The 24,996-nt window shown below is 41.3% G+C and overlaps 1 protein-coding gene across 1 annotated transcript; it reads right to left on the bottom strand.

Moving 5' to 3' along the window:
• Positions 1-2,832: 2,832 nt before the first annotated feature.
• On the bottom strand, positions 2,833-24,564 carry Slc35g2 (solute carrier family 35 member G2). Its single transcript, XM_020185250.2, has 2 exons — positions 24,286-24,564; positions 2,833-4,927 (listed from the first exon to the last, which is right to left on the bottom strand). Exon 2 carries the CDS (start codon positions 4,904-4,906, stop codon positions 3,668-3,670), a length of 1,239 nt encoding a protein of 412 aa, XP_020040839.1. The 5' UTR covers positions 4,907-4,927; positions 24,286-24,564; the 3' UTR covers positions 2,833-3,667.
• Between the last annotated feature and the right edge of the window lie 432 nt (positions 24,565-24,996).

The following is a 24,996-nucleotide window of genomic DNA, read 5'->3' as shown; positions in this document are numbered from 1 at the left end:
AAAACCCTTTACCAAAACCATGAAAAGGAGGAGTTAAAGAAGAAGGAAAGAGCAATGAAACAAAGCACAGAGAGGGAGGGTAGATGGGCACAAAGTCACATAGAGCGTTGCACTTACAAGAAACAAAGTTGTTCCTATGGGGTGGGAGCTGTCTCAGAGACTTCCTTTCGATACTCTGTCTCCCCAGCTTCCAAAGGTAAACATTGCAAGTGGCTTCTTCTTCCTCACTTTCAGGGTCAAAAACAAGAATTATCCTCATTAATTAGTACTGAGTGGATCAAGGCTAATTAGAATCAAGCAGGAACAAAATTTGATTCTAAACTCAACCTATGAACTAGAGGTGGGCGGCTAATGTCTGGAATAAAAACATGAAGGGAACTCACTTCATTTACACCAAAGAAAAGGATTTGGGAAGACAAGGAAAGGAAAAATGAGTCTCCATGCTTCAAGGCCTTTCCCTGGAAACCATTGACAGCTTAGAGTTAGAAATGGTTTATGATCTAGTTTAGCATCCCTATCAGACAGGCATGTTTAGGACAAAAATCTCCTACCTACCAATTAGCAAGAAGTAATCACATGCCTAGCAAGTGCAAAGCCCTGAGTTCAAAATCTCAGTGCCGCCAAAAATAAAAAAAGTAATCACAGGCTTGACAGTGAAGTCTAGAAATTAGTGGGCCTGGTAACTAGATTTAAGTTCTGGATTCAGTGTTGTTAGGCTTTTATGAGAATTTTTACAGGAATTAATTCAACAAAATTTTAAGGGTCCACTTTGTGGTAGGTTACACAATAGATATTGGCTGTCAAAAGAATAGTCCTTATCTTAAAGGAGTGTAAGCCAGTATATGAGAATGAGAGTTAAACATATATTTATCATTAATGTAGTAAACATAACGAGACAAATCTGGATGAAGGAAGGAGTATTAAGCCACAAGGAGAGGGGAGATTCATGGTGGGTTTTCTAAGTAAAGAAGCATGCATAATAAAAGGCATCAAACAATAGTGGAATATTGTTGGAACACAAGATGCCTCATAAGTTATTAAAAAAAGAAGTTAAGGACCTTAGTGTTTATCCTATAGGCAATCCTAAGACAGAAGTCATTAAAGGGTTTTCTTTTAGTACTTTACAGATAGATGTCTTTCTCCTGTTTTCTGGCCTCCACTGTGTCTGCTGAAAGCCAGTTGTAATTTTTTTTTTCTGTATGTCATGTCTTTTTTTTTTCTTTTCTGGCTGCTTTTAATATTTTACTTCTTTACATCTGTTTGTCACCAGTTACATTGTCATCAAGAATTATCACTAATAGTGACACCATTTCTAGGTGTCTTTTTTGTTTGTAAGCTATTGGGAGTTCATCTAGTTTGCTGAATCTCTGGGTTGCTGGGGTTTTTTGTTTGCTTTCTTTCATCAGATTTAGAAAACTGTTGACTAATGCATCTTCAAGTACTTTTTTCTACCCCATTCTCTCTATTTTTCTTCTTCTGAGACAACAGTTACACTTATGACAGACTTCTTGGTACAGGTTGTTAAGGTTCTATTCTCCCCCCACTCACCTTCAGACCTTTAAATCTTATTCAGTTTCCATTTGCTTATTTGATTGCTTTTCCTTTTCCTTCTTTTCTTCTTTTTTTATTTTTCTTTTGACAGTGTTAGAGATTGAACCCAAGGCCTCATGAATGTTAGGAAAGCACTGTACCCTGGAGCTACATCCCCAGCTCTTTTTATTTTTTATTTTGAGACAGGGTCTCCATGAATGACCCAGGCTGGACTTTAATTTGCAGTCCTTCTGCTTCGGCCTCCTGAGTAGTTGGAATTAATAGGCACAGGTTGCCATGCCCAGCTCAGTTTGCATATTTTCTAATTGAGAGCTATTGTCTAGTAATCTCTGAAAAATCTCTGGATTTGGGATGATTTGGAGACATGTTACTCAGGAAAACAGAAATTACAAGATATTACAACAGAGAGGATTTAGTATTGGATATTGGTGGACTGAAAAACAAAAGTTAACACTGAGGCAGCCCAGCAGTGGTAACTGCATGGAGCCACTACCACCCTCCTAGGACTAGTGAAGAGGGGCGGGGGGCTGGGGGGGGCTTAAGTTTGAACTATCAAGTCTCAGAAGCTCAGAGGAAGGATGTAAATGAGCTATAGCTCAGACAGACCCCTGAGAGGAGGCTATACAACTGGTCCTACTACTTCAGAGAGGGATATGATGAGGCTGGTTGGTTGTGGGGAGAGGTAAGGCCAAAAGAAGTGTAAGAATAAAATCAATTGCTACTGCTGGAGCAAAGGACTATTGCTTATTGCTGGAATACAGTGACAGCAACTACAAGCAAATGAAAAGGAGGACGTCCCTTCTTTGTGCCTTTCAGTCTCTAATGCCCTTTATTGGTAGAAGCTAGTGAGATACCAGGTAGCAACCACAAAATATAATTTGCAAGGTAAGAGCCAATGTCATAGGGGAAGTATAGAAGGGTAAATTTGGAGTCAAGAAACAACAGCTTAGTAATCAGTGTCATATCAAGATTTGTGGAGAATTAGTAAGAATGACCCAAATTAGATGCAAATTAATGCCGTAAGATATCATTAATGTTGATTTCCTGTTATATCATGATTACTGCTACTGTTTTTTTCAGGAGTAAGAGTACCTATTGTAGAACTCACTCTTATACTGCTACAAAATCATAAACAAGGGCAGCTTTGAAAAAGATCTGCATAATTGAGGATAAGTAGACCCTGCCCCAACATTAAGATTTTCCTTCCCCCCATCCCCCCCCATCCAGCACAAAATGTTAAGGATTATGTAGAACTGGTAAGAATTCAGTCTTCTCCCTACATCCATTTCTCATGCATGGCCTAACGTGGTCATAACAAGGGTAAGACCAACTTCATGTTGTAACATTGGACCTACTGTCATCAAAAAACCAGTTCCTTGGTTCCCTCTTTCTTGCCTCAATTCAAGCTCTTTTACCCAGCTCTGTCACCTCTCGTTTTTTAGTGCAAGTAGATGACAAAACAGGGCATAGTGTACAATGTTTTATTCGGTAGTGTAATTTTCACAAATGAAGATTTTTGAATATTGCAAGATGCAAGATTTTGTTGAACATTTGTAGAACATTGGGCATAACCATCTTTCAAATTTTGGAACTTTAGAACCACAGAAATTCAATATGAAACTTCAAGTTTTATGTTCATGTTTGTTTTGGGTTGTTATTGGTGGTTGGATTTTTTTGTTGTTTTCTTGTGTTGTGTTGTGTTGTTTTGAGATAGGGTCTCACTATGTATCCTGGGCTGGCCTGGAACTCTATGTAGCCCAGGCTGGCCTCAAATTCATGATCCTCCTGCCTCAACCTCCTAATGCTAAGATAACAAGTATGTACCACCATTGCCAGCAAGTCTTATGTTCTTTAATGATGAAGTAACATTCTTTCTGTACCACAATTACCTTTTGTTAATAACTATAAAGACACCAGGTTCATGACATATTTCACATATTTAATATTTATGCTTCCATATTTGACCAGAATATTTTCTCTGCATTTGCATGTGTTAATTATATATTATATAGCACTCTGTCGATTATATAACACAAAAGACATTTATAGGCAAACATTGAAATGGCAGTGTACATGTTAATAACTAGACATTAACAAGATAATAACAACCAGGTATTCATTTAATGGGAGAGTCTAGTATTTCTTGATAATCTTCCCTTCTTAAATTCCTCCAGTAAAGTTTATAGCCAGCAAGGACAAATACACTAATCATGATGATCACCCCTCCGAAGACATCATAAACACTAGGAAATATATGTAACACTAGAAGCTGCAGGACCATAGCCACCACAATCTCCAGATGTTGCACTGTGCTGACCAATGCAGGGTGGAATTTGTCCAAGGCATAATAAACTCCTAAGAATGCTGCAGTGGAACAGATGCATATAGCAATGAGATAACTCCACGTTTCTCCATCTAATGGGATGATAGGTTCTTGAAGAACAAACATAGTAGATATTCCCCAGATTGTCCCAGTCCAACCAAAGGTAAACAGTGCAGTCCACATGCTGATCTTCTCCCTGATGGATCTGTATACTATCATAGAAAGAGCAGTGGTCAGTCCAGCCATCACGGTCATAGTGTACCCAAAGGCTTCTTTCCAGGCATTTAGCAAAGTATTGTCTTCATCAACAATGTTGGGGATCATGACAAGACAAACACCTAAGATGCTGCAAACAACTGTAGCCATATCAACATAAGCCATTTTTTCATCTACAAGTAAAAATGCCAGAATGGCACTGAAAACTGTGGTTGTGGCTCTCCACATAGTGGTCCCATTACTGGGAGGAACTATTGAAAACGATGTATAAGCACAGGTGATAGAAATGACATTGCATACACCATAAAAGAAGAGTCGTAATCTGTACCCACTGGGTCCAAATGGAGCTTCCTGATAGTAACACACAACTAACACTGATAAGACCTGCAAGACAGAACGGATAAAAATCAGTTCTAAGGATGGAACTTTAGAACGATCAGAGACAAGCCTAGTGATAAGAGCTACACATCCATGAGCCAAAGCAGATCCAAACAGCACTATCCACATTTTTCGGGATTGAAAAATATTCTTTTCTGCAAAGCTCTGGAGTTGTTCAATCTCACTGGTCACTGGGTCTTCTGTTGGTGGAGGCTGAGCATCCATGGTTCCAAAGAAAGTCCTTCCTTTTCTTTTCATTTCACTCAGCAGTCCTTTCTTTGGATTTTCTTCCATAAAATTTCCATAGTCTTCATTGATTTCTTCATATCCATCATCCCCAGGCTGGGGATAATGAGAAGTATATTTCACCATCACTGTGTTAGGATGTATTTTCACCCGTTTTTTAACTGGATATTTTTTGGATAGAGAAGTATCCATTTCTTCTTCAGATATTCAATTCTATTTTAAAAAGAGAAAAATGTACATGTTCATACCATTGAAACTATGATTTCTATTATAATACTGTGCACCAATTATTCAATAATAGAGGTTGTAACAAAAAAACATAATAGGAAAAAATGATCTGGCAATATGCTTTATCAGGTATATGTAGCCCACTGAAATTGTCCACCTTTTTTTTTTTTTTTTTTTTTTGATATAGTGAGGTTTGGACTCAGGGCCTCATGCTAAGCAGGCACTCCACCTCATGCTTGAGCCACTCCACCAGTCCCATTTTGTGCTGGGTATTTTCAAGATAGGATCTCTCCAACAATTTGCCCAGGGTTGTCTTTGAACCACCATCCTCCTGATCTCTGCCTCAAGAGCAGCTAGTATTAACAGATATCAGGCACAGGTGCCTGGCTGTTCACCCCTTATTTCCCCTTCAGCTGTACCATTCTGCTTATTCTTTGTCTCATTCAGCAATACATCCCATCTTTTTTTTTTTTTTTTTTTTTTTTTGCAGTATTGGGGTTTAAATTTAGGGCTTTGTGCTTGTGAGGCAGGTGCTTTACCACTTGTGCCATACCTCCAGCCTTTAGATCCCATCTTTATATGATACACTGATATTTCTCCATCTTTTCATTCCTATCTATCTCTCTAACCATCCAAAAAGAAAACACAGCCGATGCCAGTGCCTTATGCCTGTAAACCTAATGACTTGGAATTTTGAAATCAGGAGACTCAAGATTCAAAGCCAGCCCAGACAAGTAGTTTGAGACACCCCAGCTCCAAAAATAGCTGAAGCAAAATGGTCTGGGGGTGTGACTCAAGCAGTGAAGCACCTACTTTGCAAATGCTTACTTTGCAAGTGCAAAGTCCTGAGTTCAAGACCCCAATACCATAAAAAAAGAAATAAACAGAAAAAATAGGTTGGGCATGATTGTACACGACTGTAATCCCAACTGTCAGGATGCTGAGGCAGGAGGATCTCGAGCCAGCTTGGGTACATAGTGAGACCTTGTCTCAAAAGATAAAAAAAGAAAAACATATAAAAATAAGTAACAACTTAGATTAAACCTTTTCTTTTTATTGTGTCCAATTGTCTATATTAAAATTATAAGTGGATAAGCCTTTGTCTTTTATATATTATTAGTTCTGTGTAATACCAGAATCTATATTATATTACAAATTATAGAAATTTAAAAACATTTACTCTGAGCTCCCCATACATTTTAAAATGTACTGATACACTGAAATTAGAGAATAAATGAGTTTAGTAACAATATGCGTCATTGGTGAGAATGTAAATTGTGCAACCTTTCTGATAAGCAACTGGGCAATAAGAATTAAGATTTTAACTAGAGGTGGGACACCGGTGGCTCAAGCTTGTAATCCTCGCCACTATGGAGGCAGAGATCAGGAGGATTGAGGTCCAGAGACGGCCCATGCAAAAAGTGAGGCCCTTGTCTCAAGATAGCTCATCGAAAAAGGTCTGGGGGCGTGGCTCAAGTGGTAGAGTTTGTGTGCCAAGCAAACCTGAGTTCAAACCCCAGTACTGCCAAAAGAAAAAAAAAAAAAAGATTTTTAACTAGAAACTACCCTTTATTGCTTCTATGATTTTTATCTTAGAAAGATAATCACAAGCTGTTTTTACATTGTGTGTTTTAAAAAAGGAAAAAAATTTATATTTGCTTATGTAATAAAAATATTATGGATTGAAAGATATAAGAAATGAATATTGGTTGGGGTAGGCCAGGGAATAAGAATGGAAGAAAACATTTTGCTGTATACTTTTTGATACTTTTGTTTTTGAATCATGATATTACTCAATAAATAAAAACTAAAATTTTTCATCTGTTACTAAAAACAAAAAAGCATACAAGATATGTGTGGAAAATGTATGTATACACAGGTAAGGTCATTGGCTCTTAACTACCATGAACCTTCACACAATGAACTGGTATGCTATGCATCCATTAAAAATGGCACTGTAGGTTAGGTGTGGTGATGCACATGTAATCCCAGCACCTTGGAGGCTGAGGCAGGAGAATGGCAAGCTCTAGTTCAGCCTAGACTACATAGTGAAACTCTGCCTCAAAAATAAATAAATGTAAAAATAATTTTGAAAAATTTTAAATGACAACGTAGATCTTTACTGACATGGAAAAGATGTCTACTACATACTGTTGAGTGGGAAAATGTTGAGATTTTTTTAAAAGTAAGGATTAAAGAAATAATGTATATAGAGAATTTGCCACAGTGCTAGTGTAGAGTAAATTCTCAGTAAATATTAGCAATAAATTTGGTTTTCTTCCACCTATAAATATCTTATGGAACACTGTATAGCATTTATGTTATTATTTCTAGCCTGCCTGCCTTCTTTATTCATTTGAACAATTTCCCATTTTCTTCCCAGTGATCCTTTTCCTTCTCCCCAACAGAAGAGAGGAAGAGAGAGAGAGAGAGAGAGAGAGAGAGAGAGAGAGAGAGAGAAAGAAAGAGAGAGCACCATTTTTTCCCTCAAAACTCCCTTGTTCCTTGCCAAAACTCTTAAACCATGGCCCAGAAATCCAATCCAATTCCATTCTTTGACACCATCTGGATAGCCAACTGTTCTGTTCTATTTACTGCTTCCTCTTCTAAAAGGCACCCCTTTCAGCTGGTAAAAGTCCTGAAAAACGCACTGCCCATGCCTCTGATCCTTCAGCCCTCCAGCATGCCACAATCAGGTAGATCTGAGCATTCTTTATTTCCACCTTCTAGGACATTTCCACTTCTAATCCTGGCTTAAGCTTCCATAACCCCAAACTGAATTAACAGTCTCCATCTCCCAAGTGTGCTTTCCTTTCCCATCTTCCTCACGTCCCTTTGTGATGTGTCACCATTTTTCTAGTTCCCCAAACTAGAAATCAAGGAATGCTCTCAGTTAGCCTTTCTGCCATTGCACTCCCTCCCATGTGGTTGTCAGTTTTACTGTTTTTGTCTTTAGTATCCTTCTCGAATTTTCCCTTTCTCCTCCAATCCCATTTATCCTCATATTCTGTATTTCTTATTGTGAATTCGATCTAGAATATTGTACCCTCATCCTAATTAGCCCCTTTGATCCCAGTCCTTAAAAATCCATCTGTATTATCCTTTCACATTCAAAACAAAACAAAACTTTCCCTTAAGCTCTCCCCATTCAAGAACCTAGAGTTCTCTATGATCTAATTCTGTACTTTATCAAATGTCTGCTCCTCTGCCTGCTCTCAGTACCCTGCCTAATCCAGCTTCTGTCAAAACTCGGCTCCCTAACACCCACACGCTTGCTCTGACAATAAACCCGCTGTCCTCCTTGACCTCCCTTCCTGCTGTGTAAGATATTTCCTAAGCCTGTACTCTTGTTAGCTTCCCCTCTGCTCCAACTTTCTAAATACTGCTCATCTTTTAAGGCCCAGCCAAATTCTGTCTTTAGAAACAAGCTTTTCCCAACCTTTCCAGCCACTTGGGTTTTTTCTTCTGTTTAAACATTTTTTTAGTAGTTCTCTTTTTTTTTTCATGGTACTAGGGTTTGAACTCAGGACTTCATGCTTACTATACAGACAATCTACCACTTGAGCCACTCCACCAGGCTTTAGTAGTCCTTCTAATCTAATTTTTTTTATAATCTAATCACTCTGTTATCTGCTTGGCTCTACTAGTAGAGTTTTAGGTGTTCCCAGTTACTGTACCCAAATTTGCTATGTCAGATCTTCCCTGCTAGCCAGTAGTTACCTTAATGACATCTTAGTTAGATATCCCTTGCTGTCCATCATTAAAGTTTTACCTTATATCCCCATCCCACTGCAGGCCAGATCTGTAGCTCCAGGTCTGTGAACAGGGAGGGGATGTGGTGTGCTGTTTCATGCCTCCCAATCTCTCCCCTGGGAGACTGTGGGAAAGTTTTATGGTCTTTCTCTCAGAGGCTTCCATCTCTTTTGTAGGCTGTAGCTTTCCCAGTGTACTGATAGATGGAGGAAGGAAAAGGAAAGGGACCCATGTCTCATAATTGGCTCATGTTGTATAATGGCGTTTTGACATATAAACTCGGCTAAGCTAAACAACAGTCCTCAGTTAATTAATCAAACATTAATCCAAGGTTTTTCAAATATAATAAAAGTTACTAATCAGTTGACTAAGTTAATTTTTAAAAAGGACTGTAGAGAGGTGAGCCTGACCTAATCAGGTGAGTACTTTAAAATGGTGCTTAGGGGGCTGAAGGGGTGGCTCCAGTAATAGAGCAACACACCTAGCAAGCACAAGGCCCACCAAACAAACAAACAAACAAAAAATACAGATAAAATGGTGCTTAGGCCTTTGTTAACTTCAGAGAGTCCAAATTTTTTATTTTTGGTTTGTTGTTGTTTTTGTGTTACGTTGTTTTGTTTTTGTTTTTTTGGAACAGGGTCTTTGTATGTAGCCCAGGCTGGCCTGCCTCAGCCATCTGAGTTCTGTTATTACAATGCACACCCCCACACCTGGTTCCAAATTTTCTATGCTCTTGGGGCTCCAGTCTGCTCATGATCTACCTTTCTTCTCTGCTTGTGGACAACAAGGCTTTACCCTGTATTCATGAGCTTCCAACTTGCTCTCAATCTCCCGTTCCTGCCCCAGACTTCAGACTTGCTTCTCCAGCTCCACTATAGCCTAAGCCAATTCCTTACAGTAACCCTTAAGAGATTCTGTATTTCAGATTGAGCACTGACTCTGGTACTTGTTAGAATTCTCTCTTTGCTTATGATCTTTGTTTCTGTATTAGCTGTCCCCTGGGTTGTGGGTGTGCAAATTCAGCCTATCACAGGTAAATTTCATAGGGCCTCCTCAATGCACAAACCCCTGGTGTGGGGACCCTGTACCCTTATAGTCCAGAGATTTTTTGCTCTTTGGCCTTCCTGCCTAGTGAATAGCTAACTTGGGCAAGCACCAACAGTATTTGCTTGGTCCCAGGGAAGTTGCATGTCCTTAGCAGTCTAAACCATAATTCTGAGGCCCATTCACTACTCACCCTCTCCTGACTACTTTCTCTTTGCTCAAGAAAGCAAAGGACAAATTGAAATGTGCTATGAAGGCAGACTTCCAATTGGAGACTGAGAAGGCACACCCAGTTGTTGCAAGTAACAATCTGGTAACTGCACTCTCAGTTACCCTCCCCTACAGGGCAAAGCACATTTTTCTTAGCCCAAAGACCCTGACTGACAATACGATTTCTGTGAAAGATAGGACTTTCCAAAGAGAACAGCTAGTTTGGTGTCTCTCACATAAATATTGAATTTTTTAATGTTAAATGGCATTATTAGATACAGGGATGGGGCATGTGCCCTCTGTTGAAAGTAAGCAGGCTCTTGTGACATTTCAACCAACAAAGAGTAACACACTGTAAATTCTGAGACTGGGCCATAAAACTATACCTTCCTGGCTGGAATATTTGTGCTTGAGCCCTGAGCTGCCAGGCAGTAGTCTGACTGCCAAGGCCACCACACTGAGGAAGCTCAAACTAGCCCATGTCCAGAAACTACATGGAGAGGTTCTGAGGCCATAAGAAGAAAAAGAAATGTCTGATTAGCCTCCAGCAATTCCAGCCTCCTCCAGCTCCAGCTCCCTATCTAAATGCAACACAAGAAGTATCCCTGAGTCAGATTCACCCAGCCACGCCCTTTCCAAATTTCTGACCTACAGAAACCACAGTGGATAACAAAATAGTGTTCTTGTTTCACGTCATTAAAGTTTTGGGATGATTTGTTACCTGTAAGAGGTAACTGAAATATCCCACTGCCTTCCCCAGTATTTTAAAGAATAGGTAGGAGGGTGGGTGGCTTTTAAGTGATAGGGGGTTTTATTTGTCCTTAATTAATTGGCTTTTGAAAATGGGATCCTGTTGTGAGATCCTGGATGATAATTCTGAGGCAAGAGGAAAGGCAAGATTCAAGTCCTGTCAGATATCATCAGTTTATTTAATCCTAGTCTAGCTGCACACATTAAACTATTATTTGCAGTTTTTATTTATTTCTGCCAATGGATTAGTCTATAACATAGATAGCCTTTCTCCACACTGTTTTTTTGGCTTTGTTTTTTGCAGTCCTGGGAGTTGAATTCAGGGCCTCTTGCTTGCTAGGCAGGCACTCTACCACTTAAGCCATTCTGTCAGCCCTCAACACTGTTGATACTATGTTGTGTCCCACTGATGTAAAAGCCATATATACTAAAAGGACATATGAGAGTCTTCATCAGTCTCTCAGGTTTTCACCTAACTCCAGACTTTCATGAATATAGGTTTTTTGGGGTTTTTTTATGGTGCCGGGGATCTAACTCAGGTCCTTGCTAGTGCTCTGCCACTGAGCTCCACCCCCAGTCCTGTGAATACCGTGCTTGAAGAGAGCCTGTGATCCTGACTAGTTCTTGTCTTTCTTACATGTAAGTCTTTCAACTCAGTTAATAGATACCAGTTGAGGTATTATTTATGCCCAGCACCATGGAAGGCTCTAAAAATATTAAAGTAAACAAAACAGAGATGGTCTTGCCCTCACAGCTCTTACAGACTAGTGGACAACATAAGAAAGAAGCTCAAGTTGGACTGGCTCAAGTGGTAAAGCGCCCACCTAGCAAGCAGGAGGCCCTGAGTTCAAACCCAGAAATGAAAAAAAAAAAGGGAGTTCAAATATAGCTTTAAATATAGCATTTAATAAGTGAATGAAGGACAGAAGTGTTGGAGCAGAAAGGGCAACAAACCCAAAAGTGGGAAATTGTAATACTTTTCCAGGTGAAAAGGACACCTGAATTAGAAGCATATTCAACAAGTAGTAAAGAGAAGGAACAAAAAAGTTTTGTTTTTTTATATTTAAGAAATTGACACAACTCGCTTGTCTTTTGGATGATTTCATACTTCTAGTGTTTTGTTACCTCTTCTTCCCATGAAAGACCACTGTACAGTTCAGTGACCATAACTTTTTATACCACCTGCTGGAAGTATCCCGATCAATGTGCCAACTCAACTGCTCCTCTTCTCAGGGTTCCTCTAACAGGGGCTTATCTGGGGAGGTGCGCTCCAAAGCAGAGGGGTCCATTCCACTATATAGAGCAATCCAGGCTAAGCATGGTGGTTCACAGCTATAATCCCAACTCCTCAGAAGACAGAGATCAAGAGGATCATGTTTTTTGTTTTTGTTTTGGTGGGACTGGGATTTGAACTCAGGACTTTGCACTTGCAAAGCAGTGCTCTACCACTTGAGCCACACCTCCAGTCCATTTTGTTCTGGATATTTTGGAGATGGGGGCTTGCCAACTATTTGTCCAAGCTAGCCTCAAACTGCAATCCTCCTGATCTCAGCCTCTCAAGCAGCTAGGATATAGGTGTGAGCCACTGAGGCCCGCTCAGGCAAAAGAATTAGCAAGACCCCATTTCAACCAATAAGTCATATGCTTCTGTAATCCCAGCTACGTAGGAGGCATAGGAAATAGGATCATGATCTGAGGCCAGTCCTGAGCAAAAATACAAGGCCCCATCTGAAAAAATTAACCAACACAAAAAGGGCTGGAGACATGACTCAAGTGGTAGAGTGCTTGCCTAATAAGCATGAAGCCCTGAGTTTAAACCCAGTACCACCAAAGGGGGAAAAAAAAAAACATTAAAAGGATACACAGAGTGCTATCTGCTTAAACAATGGGTGCAATTCAGTGTGGCAAGCCTAAAACCAATATTTTTGTCCAATGTCTTCATTTGAATCCTTAAGACAATCCTAAGGCAAATGGCAGTTGGTAATAAATCTGGTAACTTCATGGGTAACGTGTAACCAGAATGCCCTCTAAAGTGTAAAAATCCTTAGATAGAAAGATTGCTCAGGGTTCCCAAGAGAAACAGAAGCGAGGGAGTATCTGTGTGTATCTGGGGGTGGGTATCCTAAGGAATTGGCTTCCATAAGTATGGAGGCTGGCAAGCCCAAAATTTGCAGGGCAGGTGGCAGGCTAGAGACCTAGAGCCGTTCAAGTCTGAAACCTGCTGCACAATTCCAAATGATGCTTACCCATATTATAGTGGCCAATCCACCTAACTCAAAGAGCTCTGATTTAATGTAAATCTCACGTGAAAACAGCCTCATAGAGATAATGTTTGGTCAGCCAAATAGACACATAACAACTCTCAGAACCTCTCCACTGCTTGTCTTCCGCATGCACAAAAGTCCTGGCTAGTCCAAGCCACCAGGAATTCTTGGAATGTGCCATGCTCTTTTATGTCTCTAAATTTTTATACGCTTTTCCTTCTTTATGAAATTCCTTCCTGTTTTTTACCTAGTTAATTCCTCTCATTCTTCAAGACACACATTAAATATCATCTCCAGAAGATTCCCTAGTCCACCCCCATCTCAATCTGAACTACATGCCCCACTCAATTGCTACACTTCAATCACAGAAGGTATCATACTGAATTACAACTGTTTTTGTCCTTCTCTCTGTGAGGGCCTCAAAGGCTGAGACCACAAAGTCTAAGTTTTATATTTGTAGCACCTAGCACAGTACTTGACATGAGGTGGGTATTAATTGAATCAATGAATGGGCCATTTTGTCTTATTTTTTAATTTTTTTAATTTATTAGCATATTATAGTTGTACCAAGGGTACACTGTGACATTTACAAAAGTGCTTACAGTAGTCTTAATTAGATTCACCCCCTCCATCTTTCTCCTTTATCCCCTGTCCCTCCTTTCTTAGAACAGTTTCAACAGGTCTCATTGTTCCATTTTACCACTTGAGAGTGGTTCAAGTGGTAGAGCACCTGCTTAGCAAGCATGAGGTCCTGAGTTCAAACCCCAGCACTGCCAAGAAAACAAAACAAACTTTGGGGGTTTTTTTGGTGGCACTGGAGTTTGAACTCAGAGCCCAACATTTGCTAGGTAGGCACTCTACCAATTGAGCCACTCTGGAAGCTCCATTAAAACATTTAAAGATCCTTAATAATATTTCAAGAATAAAATGTCAAGGTATACAATTTGGCTATTAAGAAAATTTGTAGCTGGGTGTGGTGGCATACGTCTGTAATCCCAGCACTCTGAGGCAGAGAATGGTAAATACAAGGCCAGTCTGAGCTATGTAGTGAGACCCTGTCTTGAAAAGCAAAAAGAAAACAAGAAAGAAAATTTGTATATTTACTTTCTCCAACTCTGGTACTATTTCTGCTGTTAGGTTTTCTAGACTTCCTTTAATATGAAGTTCCTCAGGCATCACTAAACTGTTTCTGAAGTAATCTGTATCTGTTTTTCTAAATTAAACCATTCTCAATCAATTATGAAGTGCACTGGAGATACGTGTCTTGCAGCATCTCCAGGCTGATTTTCAGTTGCTCCTTCTCTACTTCCTAATGCACACCTCACAATCCAGCCCAGTCGAGTGAATTCTAGGATCAATAAATCCACAGTGGTTCTGCATCAGAACCTTCCCTGTTGTTCGGCATCCAGGCTTTCTCAGAACCAGCTTTTGACTTAGGAGCTACTCACCACCATCACATGTCTAAACTTAAAATACAACATTTTGTTCATTCCTGTTAGAAAAGGAATATGTGACTGGGTGCCCATGGCTCATGCCTGTAATCCTTGCCACTTGGGAAGCTGAGATCAGGAGGATGCAGTTGAAGGTCAGCCTGGGCAAAAAGTACTCAAGACCACATCTCAACCAATATCTGGGTGTGGTGACATGTGCTTGCCATCCCAGCTGTTATGGGAAGCATGAAATAAGAGGATCACAGTCCAGGCTGGCCCAGGCAAAAAGCAAGATCATATCTTAAAAGTAGCTTGAGCAAAAAGGGCTGGAGGCATGTCTCAAGTGGTTGAGCACCTGCCTAGAAAGCACAAAGCCCTGACTTCAAAGCCCAGTATAACCCGCCCCCCCAAAAAAAAGAGAGGGAAAGAGAAAAAAAAAGAAAGAAAAGACATAGTAAAGGAACAGTTGATTGTAGAAAATTCAGAAATGTAAGAAAGCCAAAAAAAAAAAAAAAGTAAAAATCACTCATAATCCTACTACTTCAAAATAACTATTGACCCTTCCAGGAATTCTTTTTTAAGAATGATATAGGCCAGGTGTGGTAGCTCATACCTGTAATTCTAGATACTTGGGAGGTGGAGATAAGAAGGATCATGATTCCAGACCAGCCTGGGCAAAAGTTAGTGAGACCCCATCTCAACCAATGGTTGGGTACAATGGTACACACCTCTCATCCCCAGTTACATGGGGAAGCACAAATAGGAAGATCAGTCTAGGCTGACCTGAGCATGAGGAGAGACACTATTTCAAAAATAACCACAACCAACAACAAGAACAAAAGAGGGCTGGCAGAATGGCTCAAGTAATAGCATGCCTGCCTCACAAGTGCCAAGCTCTGAATTCAAACCCCGAGACCACCAAAAAAACAAAAAAAGGTACAAAACATTGTATCCTATTAACTTTTCCATTTATAAAACCCTGTAAGCATTTTTCCTCTTTTGGCAGTGCTGGGGATCAAATCACAATCCTAAATATGCTAAGCCAGTGTTCTGCCACTAAGCTATACCTCCAGTCCTATATCCTTTTGTTTTGTTTTGTTTTGTTTTGTTGGCTGATCTCAATCTCAAAATCCTCCTGTCTTAGACTCCTGAGTGCTAAGATTACAGCTGTGCATCACCATGCCTAGCTCTGTAATAGCCTTTGTAGTGGCTAGTTAATATGGATCCAACAATGGACTTTGAACATAAGTCACTCCTTAACTTCAGCCCTCTCAGAGCTGAAAGGCATGTGGAATGACCAACTACTACCAATCCCTTGTGAAAGGATAGGTCAAAATCATCACAATCATCACAGGAAATCCTGCATATGTGAAAACAAATGGATAACAATTTTACAGTTTTTCTTTTGAATGTACATAGACACCTTTTTTTTGATGACTAGGGGAAGAAATGTGAAATAGGAGAGATAAATCAAGAGCATTTATGTTTGCCTCTTTGTTCTCTATTCAGATATAATCAATAGAGAAAAATCAGCTGAGACCAAAAGTAAACCAAAGTGTGTCTTCTCATGTTTTGTGTGTTTAGTTAGGATCAATACACTGGTTTGGGTAGGATTTGAAGCAACCATTCAGTTAGAGTTAAAGGAAAAATGAAACCAAAGGAAATACAAGGGCAACTGTTTCCAGACACCTGGGACGTGCTTGCTCTTTGTGGCTTATTTGGTACTGCATATGGCTCTAGAAGCTCTCATCATAATAATAGCTATGTTTACTTAGCCCCTGCTCTGTGCCAGACGTGTACTGTGAACTTTGTTTTCTTATTTGAAGATCGCATCATCTCTGTGGTGTAGGTATTACAGTTCCCCATAATGCACATCTAATACTGATGACCCATAATAGCTATTGGTTGACATGGAGGGGTCTTGCTAAATTTTTGCCCAGGCTAGCCTTAAACCTCAATCCTCCTGATCTCTGCCTCCCAAGTAGCTGGAATCACAGGCATGAGTTACTGTACCCAGCCTCTGATATGGTTATTGTTTTGGAGAAATAGTGTATAATTTATCAAGAAAGAATAAAGCAGGGTTCATTGTAGCCTGGGGTAACATCAGATTTCCTTAAAGATGAGTGGATGGCACTCTGAGCTCATACTGAAGGAATACTTATCACCTGTCCTAAGGAAGGATCTAGAACCATCAATTAGAGTCTAATTCCTTCAAGCAGTATTTTACTACAGACCTTTTAAATCTTGTTACTTAAGGCAGTTATCTAGAAATGTAGTTGTCGAGGTAAATTTGTTTGCTTTTATAACTCTCTTGCACATCCTGTTTAATTCCCAACCGCTTCCACTCAAATATTCATCTAAGCTCAGCTAGACTAGGGGGAGGGCCAAAAGGGAACTACTAAAATTCACTCAGACCTCTGATTTTGAGTGTTCTCTTTCCAAGATGATGAAGAACCACAGAGAAGTCAAGAACCATTACAGTAGGACACTCTGCCTCCTCCCCACTCAGCTAAGCAGGGTTTATTGGCAGCCTAAGTCCAGTCCTTCAACAATCTAGACACTTTCTAAAGGGAGCAGGCCAAATCAAAATTTCCTCTGTAGCTGGGTTTGGGGTTACACACCTATAATTTAGTACTGAAGAGGCTGAGGCAGGGGATTACACATTCAAGGCCAACCTGAGCTCTGTAGTGAGTTCTAGGCCGGCTTGAGCTAGTAAGACTCTGTCCCAAAAAGAAAAAAAAAAAAATCTCCTTTTTGACCTGTGAGTTCCACAAAGCCAAGAGAGTTTTTATTCATATTTGTATTCTTGGCACACAGCACACAGCACACATTTAATAAATGTTAACTGAACAAAAATATTGTCTTGAACTGTGTTCTATAATGACTTCTTGAACTTTGTCCCTTTCTTCTGTCAGCTGTCACAAGCTATCTATTCATTCTCACATTTCTGTCCTGGCCTCCTTTGAGGTTGTCCTTAACACTGGTATCTTTGTCACTTGACTGCAATTCTGACTCTTCATGCTAGGTACACTGGTTCCAGATCTCTGAGGAACCCCATCCACTCTGCAGAGGCCTGCCCCTAGACTCTATACTGACTCCATATTGGCCCAGGATTGTAAGAAAGGTCCCACCCAGATTCAGAAGGGTCAGTATCCATGCGAAGTCTTTAGATTGAGAAAATTCTCATTTTCAGTTACATCATTTGAGATGTAACTAGAAACAGGAAAGGCTTTGAATCCCATTACTCACACCTCTTTACCATTTGAAGCTGATCCCTAAATCCCTCTCAGCATGAAGAAATAAGATAAATAGCAATGGAACTTGGGTTGACTAAATGGGGTAAGGGCTTCACTGAAAGGCTGGAGGCAAGTGTTTGGAATATTAAAGGCAATTAATGATTAGTTTGTACCATTTTCTCTACTTTTTTGAGTTTACTTAAGAGTAGTACATGTCAACAAATTAGAATTTGCTTTATGAAACAGAAAATATCTTTATTTCAAATTATGCAAAATAATCATCTGAATATTTATGAGAAATATCGTGACACTCTATTAAATCCTGTATAAAAATTGATTGCTTAGTTAGTACTTTTTATTTATATTAGCACATTCTTGCTTAGCAGAACTGGAGAAGGGAAGAGTGTGGATGAATCAGTCCAAACACATCATCCTCACTGTACCTTGTCAGGTCAGTGGAGACATCTGTGGGGATCAGTCCCTGCAGTACTATCAGGTACAGAGCAGTGCCAGAATTGGATGACAGCCCACTCCATCCAGGCTGGAAAAACTACAGGGATACCAGGCTAAGTGAAAAGGTCCCCAGCATGTTACCTAAAATCAGCTTTACGTGAGGGTCACCTGGGTGAGAGAGATCCCTGATTTGGTGCTAAAAAAGCAGCTTTCCAAGAGGGTATGTGTCAAAGCTGCATTGAGAGACTTGGGCTAGTTGAAGCTGGGTGTGTGTCAGGCTGAGTTGGGAATGAAGGCTGCTTATTAATTAGAGTAGGAAAGGTGACACTGGATTCCAGAATGGACCACCCTGGGAGGAGCAAAAAAGTAGGTGGTGAGGGAGCTAAGACGAGTTGGGCTGAATCGAGCTATGAGAGAATGGAAGAGAGACCTGAGGATTTTTCTGGGCTGAGTCAGTTTGGGTTGCAGGAGGGGTAAAAAATGATAGCTAAAGGACTTGGAAATGAGATGAGGAAAGCAGAGAGACTTGAAGGGATTGGGTGAGAAGTGAGGAGGCATGCAACAAACAGGTCTAGCCCAACTTTCAGCTGGGGAACAGCTGACAGTTCTAGTGCAAAAGTTAGGAAGAGATAGCCAGGAGTTATCTATCAGCTCTGCAGGAGCTGCAGAGAGATAACATTAGGCTCTGGAAGGGGGATGACTCACAAAAAGGAAAGAAATAAGAGCAGAAGTTATTGAAAAGGGGAGGTAGGTATAGGAGTTACTGGTCTTGTCAGAGCTGGGCTAAACATTAAGTTTGCCATCATTCTGAAAGCAAGTGGACATCATCTGAAGTGAGAAGCCGGGCTCCTCGCCACTTGGTGTCAATGACTTTAGTAGACTATCATGAACCATGCCTAGCAGGAAAGGAAAAGGTTATACAAGGCCTTATGTGGCAGTTTTCAAACAAGTAGGTTTGGCTTGTGTGAAGGTGATGATGCCTGGTTTGGAACAGAGCAATTTATGTTGTGACACTTTACAATTCATTCTGGCACGCTGATGAATGTGTCAGCTGGCAACTAAGAACATGCTGGAATGCAAGACTTTCACCATTTATAATTGACACTTCCCCCTCCAGAAAAAGCTTTTCTACTCTCTGAAATAGTGGTTTTACCAATTTGCATAAAATATGCCATTCTCAATGAGCACATATTTATCATCAACCACTTACTTTCCTACTGTTTGAAAAAAATGTTTTAAAGCAAAATCAATTTGTAGTGACTCAGCACTTTTAAATTCAGCTATGCTGGGTGGCTGTTAAGAGTGAGAAGAAGCCATCACCAGAAGGGGAAGGGGCAGGAATAAAATGATCCTTTCTACTTTTATGATCTTCTTGGATGTATCTATGTGGTTAAATCCCCAATTACATTGAATACTAATTCAGTGTAAAATGAATTCTTGGGCTACTCCGATGTACTTAATGCCATGCTTCTTGGTTGCTTGTCATTTACCTAACTGATAAGAGAGCACCAAGCATCCAAGCTGAGTTCAAAGAAGCCTTCCAACCACCTGGAGAGGCAGCAATCCCTGAACAAAAAAGGAACACCCCAGGATTCACAGAGTCTACTCTCAAATCCCTCAAACACAACACATACTACTTGCTCACGTTTATCCTGTTCTTGCTGCTGTTTATCTATGTAAAAGCCCAGCCTGAAATAGAAGGGTCAAGATTTATAGAAATACCATAATGACTTAGTTCAAAATATTACAAACTTCATCAACAATTCTTCACACTATAAACATCACTTGCTAAAATTACAACTCAGTCACTTCTTTCTATATGCTATATTTCATTAAAATCACTTAAGATAAAGCCATTAAGGAATAGAAATCAGATGCCTTCTTGTTTCAGACCAAACCTTAAGTCAAATTTTGAATGAAACTGTATAGTGCCTGAGGCTAACTAGTACACCTTGATGTGTTAAAATCACTACACTCCTTTAATGTCTTAGGAGAACACACACACATATAAAGTGGAAAAGAGACTTTAGAACATCCTGTCATTGACAAGGACATTGTACATAAAGAAGAAGCATAGTGTAATCCCATCAAAAGTTAACTTTACAGGGCTGGAGGCATGATTCAAGTGGTAGAGTGCCTGCTTAGCAAACAGGAGGCCCTGAGTTCAAACCCTAATACTGAAAAAAAAAAAAAACTTTACTAGCAACAAGTATCAAAATTTTATATGTATGTATGTATGTATATGTATATATGTATTTTGAACCAGACATGCCATTTCTATGAATAGATTCTTAGGTGATCATCAGTAAGATATGTAAAATGGACATTCACGGGTATTCATCACGGCTTTCTTTTCACAGTAAAAAACTGGAAATAACCTAATTACCCAATAATGGAGGAGAGGTTAAAGAAAAACATCAACATAATATTGTGTAGCCATCCACAAAGATGATGTATGTATATATGTATATTGACATAAGAAAATCTTCATGTCATTTTACTGAAAGAAAGTTATAAAAAGAAAAGGTATAAAAAGTATTCATGGAATGAGTCTACTGATATAAAATAACCCTTGTGCATGTATATATGTATATACATATATATACTTGAGATACACACACACACACACACACACACACTTGTGGGTGATGGAATTTCAATTCTCCAGTATTTTCTTCTTACTTTTTGGTTATTTTTCTGTATAAGTATATATTTTCTTTGAAATCAGAAAATCAACCTATTATTGTCAGAGGAAAAAAATAAATCATCACACTATTTTAGTCAGACTAGAATAGTCACCCAAGAAGCTCTTGTATTTCTATGCCTTCTGTGGGAAAGAAAACTGAGGATAAATAGACCCTATTACAGGGAATTATGAATGAATGGTGTCTAGTACCCAAACCAAAACAGAGGGGAAAGACTTTACAAACTGAGGAGGCTGCTTTATTATAGTGCTTGAAAGAATTCAATGTGTGTGTGTGTGTGTGTGTGTGTGTGTGTGTGTGTGTATGTGTGTATCTGTGTATATATAAATAAATAGATGTATGTTACTATATTTTCCTGACTAACCACCAATATAATGTAGATTCCAAATGGCAGCAAATACCATTGGCTTTTCTTACAAAAGTTACCACCTCATAAATCTTCACGTTAATGTGGAAAAATCTGACCTGAACAGATGGACCTCATGCTGTTCTCTAAAACATGCACAGATTTCTGATCTTCTAGAACAGGAAATGAAGTGAGCAGTAAAAGAGTAAATCCCCAAAGATTTCAATTTAAGAAGCTGCTCATAAAAGCAGTATTTCCCTCTTCTGAACTAGAGCACAGTGATATGTTTATGTCTTAATGGAATGTGCCCTTGATATAACAACAAAATATAGAAGGATATTTGTGGCACTGGGGGTGATAGTTGACTGGTCCTTGAGTCTTACCAGTTTTGGAGAATCCTTTCACTGTGGTTTTTGGCAAGTGGCAGCATTTGGCTGCCTTCACATTTGATCCTTCATATTTCTTATGGAGGGCACATCCCTGGGGGCTGCCATTTTGCCTGTTTAAATCTTCATCTCATTATGTCAAGGGCATGTTTTCCATGAGCATCTTCATACAAGCGTTCATAATAGACCTGTTTGGACTTGAAGACTTAATAAAGGACTCCTGCCAAGTAATTAGAACCTTTGAGATTTGAATTCCTGCTCCACAATTTTCTAGTTGTTTAAGGCTGTGAGGAGGCTAGTGGGGCCAGCAGGACTGGATCTAGGAGGAATTGGGACCAAAAAGGTGACTGATAAGGTCAGGAGATCGGTTACATAACAGGAAAATGAATAAATATACTTAGGATAATGGGAGCTAGATTCTCACCAGCAGAAAAGGAAGCTACCAGGCCATTCATTTACAACTTGAGGCCATCAAAGACTTAATACCCAACAAAGTAATCTCTGGCAAACTCCCACTCATCCCCACCACCATTCTGGTGGCCTTGGAGAAGTCCCTTACTAAACAGCCTGTCTTTGTCTGGGCTCTTGAACACTTTCTCTGGGCTCTGTTATAGTTCTTGATGTAGTCTCTCACTGTGAATTGTGTCTGAAATGTAGCCACTGACACACTGTTACCACTCTAAGAACAGGGGTTATGTCTATCTTTTTTCTTGGGGGGGGCGCAGTGCTGGGGTGTGAACTCTGGGCCTCCAGAAGGCACTCTACCACTTGAGCCATACCCCCAATGCTTTTTGCTTTAGTTATTTTTGGTATAGGGTCTTGCATTTTTGCTAGCTGAACTGGACTGTGATTCTCTATTTATGCTTCCCCAGTAGCTGGGATGACAGGCACATGCCACCAAGCCAAGCTTTTTCTTGTTTGAGACAGGTCTTGCTGAATTTTTGCCCAGGCTGGCCCCAAACGGTGATCCTCCTGATCTTTGCCTTCAGGGTAGCTAGGATTCCAGGTGTGAGCCACTGCACCTGGCTGTTTCCATTTCTTATAATCAGCTATACTTTAAAATAAAATAAAAACAAAATTATTCTCATTGGGCTATTCTAAAGTGTTTTGAAACTCCAGAAGAAAATATTACATAATAGTCCATTGGCACCCAAATAACCATTCTTTTACTTATGGGATTTTTTTTGGGGGGGGCGTGCTGAGGATCCAACCCAGGGCTGCCTGCATGTTAAGCAGATGCTCTACCACTGAGTACACCCCTAGCCCCTCTAGACTGGTCAGCTTTGTTCTGGAATTTAAATGTGTATGAATACTTAACTGCTCAGCCCAGTACTAAATACTTCAATCCACAGGCTCTGCGCCTTTGGAACAGACGATTATGAAAAGTAATGGTACTGCGAAGTTCAAAACATAAAGATGGATTACAAAAAGTTTTGGGAAACGTGCGATGTGTGTGATCAGTTTGAAAAGGGGTGCACGTTTTGTTTGTCCGTGGATGCCGTACACATCCATGCATCCTTACGAATGCGTGAGGAGGGCCCTCATTTATGCCACCCGGGTGCTTTCACACCGGCAATCAAAAATGCTGTGCACAAGCCTTCTCTGCGCCTCCAAGACGAGCTACATTATTAAGTCTTCGGTGTTATCTTCGGGAAACCCATTTGCAAGGGGTTTCAATGTCTGGCCTCCACTCTGTCCATCTGCCTTGGAGATGGGCTATTTTTGGCAAAGGTGCGGATCAGGATCCGGCAGGCCGCGGCCCAGGAAGTGAGTGGACGCGGGTGCGTGAGGCACTTCAGCACCACGGACACGGGCAGCCCGAGCCCCCCGCGAGCAGGCGGAGAGCAGTCCTCTGGGCCCCAAGGGTTACTAACCCGGGGCCCCCAATCCTCACTCCGGCGAGAACTTTCCGTCTCGCTCTTCGGAAACCGCTCAAAGCCTGACCCGAAATGCGGATCTGCGCCGCGCCCCCAGTCGCCTCCACCTGAGTCTCCTTCCTGCCGGTTCGCGCGACCTTTTCTGCTTCCCCTGCTTTCAAATGCGGCCCAATGGGCACACATGGGGGAAGATCCTACAGCAGAGGAGCCAGGACAGATCCAGGTTTTCCTCCCTGGAGCTGACCCGGTTGTGCGGCCCTGCCTTGATCCTCGGCCTCCACGCTCGGCCATGCCGGGCTCTTTCTCCGCTACTGCTTGCCCTCGTCTCTCCAGGGAAAGAGTTCTACAAACCGTTTATTACCACGAAAACCCCAACCATACACGCTGGCGTTCAAGAATCATGGACATGTGACTAGAAAGTAATGACGAATACAAATTCTTGGTCATTTTCCTAAAACCATCCAGCATTTTTTGAAGTTGTATTTGAAACTGGTCCCATGACGCCACAGACACTTATCCTTGCTTGGGGCAGGCGCCTGGGCCAGAGGAAGGCAAAAAAGCCCCAGATCTTTATCACCGAGGTTGAGGGAGGGTCCCTACATGTGACAGTGGCAGGAGACGGGGAGTAGAACCGGAGCTGATGCCGATCTTAACCCGGGGTTCCTTTTCTCCCGGAGGGCAGCGTGGCCTCTCCAGCGTGGTGCACAGAATCGGTTTGCAAAGGGGGCGGGGTGCTTGGCCCCCAACCCAGCCCTTATCCTAAAAAGAAGGTCTCTGCGCCTCAGTTGCCAAGGTCAAAAGCAGATTGTGGGGTTCGGGGTCCGATCCCACTCCTGCCGGGCAGGTAGCGTAAAGGTCCCAGTCCGACCGGCGGCAGGGCCCCCATTACCTGCGTGTCGCGGCGAGCCAGGCGCGCCCTGTCCTCCAGCAGGTCTGCCGGGTACGACCCGCTTAGTCCAGCCTCCCAGCCAGCACAGGCCGCAGAGCGCTGGGCAGGGAAAGCCGCGGCAGGGGCTCCAGGAGGGGCAAGGAGGGAGAGGGGCGCCGCGGCCCGACACTGCGCCTGCGCTCTCCGCTGCCCCAACCCCCACCCGGGCTGGTGCGGGAGAGGAAGACCGCAGGAGGCCCCCAGGATTAGTGCCCGGCTAAGGGACTGACTACCACACGCGATCGGAGAGTCTACGGCGTGGGAAACTGCCAGGGCCCAGGGAGAGAGCGGATTTGAAGCAATAGCCCGTCAGCCAAGGGGACGTGATTCTCTGGAAAGGGACAAGGAGACAGTCATGATTCATTCCTACCCGGCTGTGCATTTTAAAGATTACTTGATATTTAAAAAAGGTGTCCAGGGCTGGGGACATGGCTAAGTGGTAGAGCACCTGCCTAGCAAGCATAAGGCCCTGAGTGCAAACCCCGGTGCCGCCAAAAAAAAAAAAAAAAAAAAAATCCAGTATCTGTAAAATCAGTATAGAAAGGTCTTGGGGAGTCCCTGTGTCCTCCCCATATCCTGTCGATGAGGTCTTTGAAGGATGGGTCTTGACATTGAAGAGGAAGCTCATCCACTCAGGTCTGTATAACCCAGTTCCAAGCCAGATGAATGCAT

The sequence above is a fragment of the Castor canadensis genome, chromosome 17 (assembly GCF_047511655.1).
Source record: "Castor canadensis chromosome 17, mCasCan1.hap1v2, whole genome shotgun sequence".
In the NCBI taxonomy this organism is placed as follows: Eukaryota; Metazoa; Chordata; class Mammalia; order Rodentia; family Castoridae; genus Castor; species Castor canadensis.
This window is presented reverse-complemented; position numbering and strand designations above follow the sequence as displayed.

Bases quoted from the DNA above. Each gene is read 5' to 3' on its own strand.
- Slc35g2 (XM_020185250.2), bottom strand. From the start codon at position 4,906: ATGGATACTTCTCTATCCAAAAAATATCCAGTTAAAAAACGGGTGAAA.